Source organism: Coregonus clupeaformis, unplaced genomic scaffold (genome assembly GCF_020615455.1).
Source record: "Coregonus clupeaformis isolate EN_2021a unplaced genomic scaffold, ASM2061545v1 scaf6529, whole genome shotgun sequence".
In the NCBI taxonomy this organism is placed as follows: Eukaryota; Metazoa; Chordata; class Actinopteri; order Salmoniformes; family Salmonidae; genus Coregonus; species Coregonus clupeaformis.
The window spans coordinates 13-8,805 of NW_025539983.1; the positions used below are offsets into that span (position 1 = coordinate 13).

The 8,793-nt window shown below is 45.0% G+C and overlaps 1 protein-coding gene across 1 annotated transcript; it reads right to left on the reverse strand.

Annotated features, from left to right (window-relative positions):
- Positions 1-1,565: 1,565 nt before the first annotated feature.
- LOC121568868 (very-long-chain enoyl-CoA reductase-like) lies at positions 1,566-8,586 on the reverse strand (the record flags this gene model as incomplete). Its single annotated transcript, XM_045220807.1, has 7 exons — positions 8,487-8,586; positions 7,663-7,707; positions 7,398-7,501; positions 6,089-6,204; positions 5,691-5,796; positions 1,789-1,861; positions 1,566-1,613 (listed from the first exon to the last, which is right to left on the reverse strand). Coding segments are annotated over exons 1-7 (592 nt in total), but the record flags the coding sequence as incomplete, so codon positions are not given.
- Between the last annotated feature and the right edge of the window lie 207 nt (positions 8,587-8,793).

Here is an 8,793-nt window from a genome sequence, read left to right on the forward strand (position 1 = left end):
AATAAAGGGAACACTTAAACAACACAATGTAACTCCAAGTCAATCACACTTCTGTGAAATCAAACTGTCCACTTAGGAAGCAACACTGATTGACAATACATTTCACATGCTGTTGTGCAAATGGAATAGACAACAGGTGGAAATTATAGGCAATTAGCAAGACACCCCCCAATAAAGGACTGGTTTTGCAGGTGGTGACACACACCACTTCTCAGCTTCCTGCTTCCTGGCTGATGTTTTGTCACTTTTGAATGCTGGTCGGTGCTTTCACTCTAGTGGTAGCATGAGACGGAGTCTACAACCCACACAAGTGGCTCAGGTAGTGCAGCTCATCCAGGATGGCACATCAATGCGAGCTGTGGCAAGAAGGTTTGCTGTGTCTGTCAGCGTAGTGTCCAGAGCATGGAGGCGCTACCATGAGACAGGGCCAGTACATCAGGAGACGTGGAGGAGGCCGTAGGAGGGCAACAACCCAGCAGCAGGACTGCTACCTCCGCCTTTGTGCAAGGAGGAGCAGGAGGAGCACTGCCAGAGCCCTGCAAAATGACCTCCAGCAGGCTACAAATGTGCATGTGTCTGCTCAAACGGTCAGAAACAGACTCCATGAGGGTGGTATGAGGGCCCGACATCCACAGGTGGGGGTTGTGCTTACAGCCCAACACCGTGCAGGACGTTTGGCATTAGCCAGAGAACACCAAGTTTGGCAAATTCACTGGCCTGTGCTCTTCCAGATGAAAGCAGGTTCACACTGAGCACATGTGACAGACGTGACAGAGTCTGGAGACGCTGCGTGGAGAAACGTTCCTGCTGCCTGCAACATCCTCCAGCATGACCCGGTTTGGCGGTGGGTCAGTCATGGTGTGGGGTGGCATTTCTTTGGGGGCCGTGACACCCTCCATGTGCTCGCCAGAGGTAGCCTGACTGCCATTAGTAACCAGGATGAGATCCTCAGACCCCCTTGTGAGACCTATGCTGGTGCGGTTGGCCCTGGGTTCCTCCTAACGCAAGACAATGCTAGACCTCATGTGGCTGGAGTGTGTCAGCAGTTCCTGCAAGAGGAAGGCATTGATGCTATGGACTGGCCCACCCGTTCCCCAGACCTGAATCCAATTGAACACATCTGGGACATCATGATGCTTTAGTCCAGGTCTGGGAGGAGATCCCTCAGGAGACCATCCGCCACCTCATCAGGAGCATGCCCAGGCGTTGTAGGAAGGTCATACAGGCACGTGGAGGCCACACACACTACTGAGCCTCATTTTGTCTTGTTTTAAGGACATTACATCAAAGTTGGATCAGCCTGTAGTGTGGTTTTCGACTTTAATTTTGAGGGTGACTCCAAATCCAGACCTCCATGGGTTGATACATTTGATTTCCATTGATAATTTTTGTGTGATTTTGTTGTCAGCACATTCAACTATGTAAAGAAAAAAGTATTTAATAAGATTATTTCATTCATTCAGATCTAGGATGTGTTATTTTAGTGTTCCCTTAATTTTTTTGAGCAGTGTATATTACAACATGAGGTATTAAAATAAATATAATCTTCAACACACAAAGAATACTTACTAAGAATATAATGAGTGCTGTCTTCACTTGCTGTTGCCCATAGTCTGTAAACATACAAGCAGGTGTGATGTATCATGGGAAAGAACATTGAAAGTCATTAGGGATTATGAAAATATCTATCTGTATTCTGTAACATCCTGGCAACCAGCAGACAGAGTAGAGATGAGTGTGCATTAGGTGGGTTAGATATGATATCACCGCAGGGTAGACAGGACTTACAGGGCGGTGTATAGAGTGGATGGTTGATATAGTAGGCCATCCATGCTGCGAAACACCAGTAATAACTGCAGTTCTGGAAAAGAAGCAAGACCAGTATTACAAGTCATCAGAATAACAAATTAATTAGACAATCTGTTTACCCCAGAGAATAAGTTTAGAAACTATGTCACATGAAATTAAACCACTAAATAAATGGTAAAGAAATACTGTTATTATCAGAGATCATTGGATCAAACTGGATCAAACTGGATCACAGATCCTCTTTAGAATCAGATTGGATATTTTTTGTATTTTATTTTTTCACCTTTATTTAACCAGGTAAGCCAGTTGAGAACAAGTTCTCATTTACAACTGCGACCTGGCCAAGATAAAGCAAAGCAGTGCGATAAAAACAACAACAACACAGAGTTACATATGGAATAAACAAAACGTACAGTCAATAACACAATAGAAAATCTATATACAGTGTGTGCAAATGTAGTAAGTTATGGAGGTAAGGCAATAAATAGGCCATAGTGCAAAATAATTACAATTTAGTATTAACACTGGAGTGATATATGTGCAGGAGATGATGTGCAAATAGAGATACTGGGGTGCAAATTAGCAAAATAAATAACAATGTAAATAACAATATGGGGATGCGGTAGTTGGGTGGGCTAATTACAGATGGGCTGTGTACAGGTACAGTGATCGGTAAGCTGCTTTGACAACTGATGCTTAAAGTTAGTGAGGGAGATAAGTGTCTCCAGCTTCAGAGATTTTCGTTCCAGTCATTTGCAGCAGAGAACTGGAAGGAATGGCGGCCAAAGGAGGTGTTGGCTTTGGGGATGACCAGTGAGATATACCTGCTGGAACGCATACTACGGGTGGGTGTTGCTATGGTGACCAATGAGCTAAGATAAGGCAGGGATTTGCCTAGAAGTGATTTATAGATGACCTGGGCCAGTGGGTTTGGCAATACGAATATGCAGTGTGAGGGCCAGCCAACGAGAGCGTGACCGGTCACAATGGTGGGTAGTATATGGGCTTTGGTGACAAGACGGATGGCACTGTGATAGACTACAATCCAATTTGCTGGTAGAATGTTGGAAGCTATTTTGTAAATGACATCGCGAAGTCAAGGATCGGTAGGATAGTAGTTTTACGAGGGCATGTTTGCTTGCAGCATGAGTGAAGGAGGCTTCTGTTGCGAATAGGAAACCGATTCTAGTTTTAACTTTGGATTGGAGATGCTTAATTGAGTCTGGAAGGAGAGTTTACGGTCTAACCAGACACCTAGGTATTTGTAGTTGTCCACATATTCTAAGTCAGACCCGCCGAGAGTAGTGATTCTAGTCGGTCGGGCGGGTGCAAGCAGCGTTCGATAAAAGAGCATGCATTTAGTTTTACTAGCGTTTAAGAGCAGTTGGAGGCCACGGAAGGAGTGTTGTATGGCATTGAAGCTCGTTTCAATTGAGGTTTGTTAACACAGTGTCCAATGAAGGGCCAGATGTATACAAAATGGTGTCGTCTGCGTAGAGGTGGATCTGAGAGTCACCAGCAGCAAGAGCGACATCATTGATATACACAAAGAATAGAGTCGGTCCGAGATTTCAACCCTGTGGCACCCCATAGAGACTGCCAGAGGTCCAGACAACAGGCCCTCCGATTTGACATTTGAACTCTATCTGAGCAAGTAGTTGGTGAACCAGGCGAGGCAGTCATTTGAGAAACCAAGGCTATTTAGTCTGCCAATAAGAATCAAGGTGATTGACAGAGTCAAAAGCCTTGGCCAGGTCGATGAAGACGGCTGCACAGTACTGTCTTTTATCGATCGTGGTTATTATATCGTTTAGGACCTTAGCGTGGCTGAGGTGCACCCATGACCAGCTCGGAAACCAGATTGCATAGCGGAGAAGGTACGGTGGGATTCGAAATGGACGGTGATCTGTTTGTTAACTTGGCTTTGCCATACTTTAAAGGCAGGGCAGGATGGATATAGGTCTGTCACAGTTTGGATCTAGAGTGTCACCCCCTTTGAAGAGGGGGATGACCGAAGGCAGCTTTCAAGTCTCTGGGGATTCTCAGACGATACGAAAAAGAGGTTGAACAGGCTAGTAATAGGGTTGCGACAATTTCGGCGGCTAATTTTTAGAAAGAAAGGGTCCAGGATTGTCTAGCCCAGCTGATTTGTAGGGGTCCAGATTTTGCAGCTCTTTCAGGACATCAGCTTTCTGAATTTGGGTGAAGGTGAAGTGGGGGGGGGGAGGGTGCAGAGCTGGTGGCCGGGGTAGGGGTAGCCAGGTAGAAAGCATGGCCGCAGTATCAAAATGCTTATTGAAATTCTCGATTATCGTAGATTTATCGGTGGTGACAGTGTTTCCTAGCCTCAGTGCAGTGGGTAGCTAGGAGGAGGTGCTCTTATTCTCCATGGACTTTACAGTGTCCCAAAACCTTTTGGAGTTAGTGCTACAGGATGCAATTTCTGTTTGAAAAAGCTAGCCTTGCTTTCCTAACTGATTGTGTATATTGGTTCCTGACTTCCCTGAAAAGTTGCATATCGCGGGGGCTGATCGATGCTAATGCAGTACGCCACAGGATGTTTTTGTGCTGGTCAAGGGCAGTCAAGTCTGAGGAGAACCAGGGGCTATATCTGTTCTTAGTTCTGCATTTTTTGAATGGGGCATACTTATTTAAGATGGAGAGGAAAGCACTTTTGAAGAACATCCAGGCATCCTCTACTGACGGAATGTCAATATCCATCCAGGATAACCAGGCCAGGTCAATTAGAAAGGCCTGCTTGCTGAAGTGTTTTAGGGAGCGTTTGACAGTGATGAGGGGTGGTCGTTTGACCGCGGACCCATTACGGACGCAGGCAATGAGGCAGTGATCGCTGAGATCCTGGTTGAAGACAGCGGAGGTGTATTTAGAGGGTAAATTAGTCAGGATGATATCTACGAGGGTGCCCATGTTTACGGATTTAGGGTTGTACCTGGTAGGTTTCCTTGATAATTTGTGTGAGATTGAGGGCATCTAGAGGATTGGCAGGATGGCCAGGGTGTTAAGCATATCCCAGTTTAGGTCACCAAGAACTACGAACTCTGAGGATAGATGGGGGCAAAGCAACTCACATATGGTGTCCAGGGCTACAACTGGGGGCTGAGGGGGTCTGTAGCAGCGGCAACAGTGAGAGACTTATTTCTGGAAAGGTGGATTTTTAGAAGTAGAAGCTCAAACTGTTTGGGCACAGACCTGGATAGTATGATAGAGCTCTGCAGGCTATCTCTACAGTAGATTGCAACTCTGCCCCCTTTGGCAGTTCTATCTAGATGGAAAATGTTGTAGTTCGGGATGGACATTTCTGAATTTTTGGTGGCCTTCCCAAGCCAGGATTCAGACACTGCTAGAACATCAGGGTTGGCAGAGTGTGCTAACGCAGTGAATAACTCAAACTTGGGGAGGCTGAAGTGTTAAATGCAAGAAACCAAGGCTTTTACGGTTACAGAAGTCAACAAATGATAGCACCTGGGCAGTAGGAGTGATACTGGGGGCTACAGGGCCTGGGTTAATCTCTACATCACCAGAGGAACAGAGGAGGAATAGAATAAGAATATGGCTAAAGGCTTTAAGAACTGGTCTTCTAGTGCGTTGGGTACAGAGAATAAAAGGGGCAGATTTCCGGGCGTTGTAGAATATATTCAGGGCATTATGTACAGACAAGGATATGGAAGGATATGAGTACAGTGGAGGTACACCTAAGCATTGGGTAACGATGAAAGAGATAGCATCACTGGAGGTACCGATTGAGCCAGTCTCCAGGTGTATGGGGGGTGGGACAAAGGAGCTATCTGAGGCAGGTTGAGCGGGACTAGGGGCTCTACAGTGAAATAGTACAATAAGATGCCCTTATTCAATCTTCTCACCTTGAAGATGTTTCTCAGTGGCATGGTACCGTGGGATATTCGGTGGATGAACAGCGTCTCAAGGATTCTCTTCACATAGTGGAAGGAGTGACACATGCAGGCCAAACTGCAGAGGGAGGGGAAAAGTTATCATAGTATAGATTACATCTTATTGTCATCACATATTTAGCTTTGATTACTACATCATTCATTCACTGGTCTCTATGACAGTCCAAGATGGCTGTCATGCTTCTCTGATGCAGCACACACATTATCTTCACTGTTAACACCATCACCGGTCAACCTGACCTAATTATGTCACTGTAATCATCACTTGGAGAGCCTGAAATATTTAAAAGTGCGAGGTACAGTGACAGAGATAGAATAGATCCTTGAAAATGCAGTAATTTGACACTCACTGTACAACCCAGTGCTTGCTGCTGCTAAAGTCATACTTTGGGGCGTAGATGAAAGGCAGGCGGAAGTAGAACATCAAGTAGATGAGCAGTGGTCCGTAACACTCTGATAGGAAGACCTGAGGAGGGGGGAAGACATAAAGGTGAGACATGTACAGTGACTTGCCTTACAACCTGGAATTAAAATTGATTTTTGGGGGGTTTGTATCATTTGATTTACACAACATGCCTACCACTTTGAAGATGCAAAATATTTTTTATTGTGAAACAAACAAGAAATAAGACCAAAAAAACAGAAAACTTGAGCGTGCATAACTATTTCATGCCCCCCCCCCCACCCCCAAAGTAAATACTTTGTAGAGACACCTTTTGCAGTAATTACAACTGCAAGTCTCTTGAGGTATGTCTCTATTAGCTTGACACATCTAGCCACTGGGATTTTTGCCCATTCTTCAAGGCAAAACTGCTCCAGCTCCTTCAAGGGGCACTGTTGGTGCTGATTAGATCGGTAGGTGCTTCTTGCTTCACCTTGCGTTCTGATAGGCTGGATGGAAGTTTTATCATATTGCTTAAAGCTATCCGATCATTTCAGATCTACAGGAGTGCCTAGGGAGGAGGGCAAGTAGATTATTTGTAATTGAGTATTAGAGAAAACAAGTGGGCATGTAACACAAGCATTCCCCAAGAGATAGGGCAGCTTAGCTGACAGTCAGTTTGTGATGAAACAGATCTATGAATCAACACCTCTGGCATGGGTCCAGGCTCAGCACGGGTGACTGATCGCTACTGTTGATCTCAGCTAGGGTGCCAGGCTGCAAGGAGGACATTGGACCCTGCTACCCCCCCAACACTGGCGTCACCCTATTCCACCGGGGGTTCAGAGACGGGTGGATGAGGGGTGAGAGGATTGAGGACATGGAGCGTGGTTACAGTATGTGGTTGGTTGTGGAGAATGGTTGAGGAGGCTTTGGCAGTGGAGGGTGAAAAGAAGGTCAGGGGGATAAACACCTGTGGGGGAAATAGGGCCATGAGATTATGTGTCCTAGGACAGAAGATAGAGGAGGTAGGAGGTGAGAGAAAACCCAACCAGAGTACAGTGCATCTATCTGTCAGTGTGGGTGTATATTTATATGCAAGGCTATAGTTGATTAATTGAAGGAGTCTGGCTGTGTATATTTAAATGCAGGAGTCAAGATATACAATAGAATGTGTGTGTGTGTGTGTGCGCAAGTGCGTTCGTGTGTGTGTTTGTGTGCATGCGTACGTGCGTGTGTGCATTCACGCGTGTGTGTGTGTGTTTGCATGTGCTCACAGTGCCCCAGGCGATCTGGGCCCCCAGGTCAGAGAAGTAGAAGCTGGCCGTGGTTCCAACAGGAAGTGTCTGCAAGACATCCTCATCCTTCAGACCCTTACCCTCTGTGGAGCAAGACAGAGCACAATGCTACAGTCAGCCATGACATTGCGGACCATATCACAGAAGATAAGACCTTCATACGGTTTTGGTATAGCAATTTCTAGCACTCATTTGAGACCGTGTAGGTAGCTGAGGCATCATGCATGGGAGGTGTGTGGCTTACTAGGATCCAGGCGTAAGGACTGTCTAGCTGGGTACCACTGGGGATCTGGCAAGAAGACAGAAATTAATTAAGCTTATAATAGCCCCATTTCTAGGCTTCCTTCCAGTAGCCGAGGGATTAACGAGACTTGGAAAGATGTCATTGCGAGATTAACCTCATAATTATCAGGACATATTGTATATGGATCATACATATCTACACTCTTAGAAAAAAGGGTTCCAAAAGGGTTCTTCGGCTGTTCCCATAGGAGAATCCAACAGGGGTTCTTCAAAGGGTTCTCCTATGGGGATAGCCGAAGAACCCTTTTAGGTTCTAGAAAGCACATTTTGTTCTAAGCGTGTAGAGCAGGGATGGGCAACTGGCCCCCCTTTTGAAGGCCCGCGGATCAATTGATTTTGTTAGTCAGTCTCACTCAGATATCATATTAAAAACTGCAAATGTTCCTCTCCACTCCATGGCAAAATGTGTATAATAGCAGCAAACTTGCTTTAAAACTGCAACATTTCCGTTATGCCCCATGACAAAATGTGTAGAACTGCACGAAATTAACTCTAAAACTTAAAGATTTTCTCTCCGCAGTCAAGAGCAACTGCGGCCCCTCATGATTAGTTCAGATTTTTTTGTGGCCCCCACCCCCATCAAAGTTGCCCATCCCTGGTGTAGAGAGTAGATCATGTTACAAAAATGTTTTACATTCCATGTTGTTACATCACTGACTGAAAATTGATCTGGATAAGAGCGTCTGCTAAATGACTATAATTTAAATGTTAATGTTTGTGGTGCACACACTCTTAAGGTGGGCCTGGACTTTGTCATATACTCACTTGATTTGTGGAACAAAGCCTTAATATCCAAAATAGTAGAAGTTGGCTCAACCTGTTCAGAAAGAGAGTCAATCAAACATACTACTAGTGTTACTACCATGGGTCTAATAAATGTATCCCAGATAGATTTATTGACTAAAGTTTGATATTTGTTTTCAAGTTGTGAAATTAGTACCATACCACATACTGTACATACGCTATAACACTAACAGATTTATTCCCACTGCTAAGACAGCCAAGCAAATTAAAACAGCCTACAGTTACAGGAAACTGCATCTGTTTTCATAATGAAGATCTTGAAGAAATT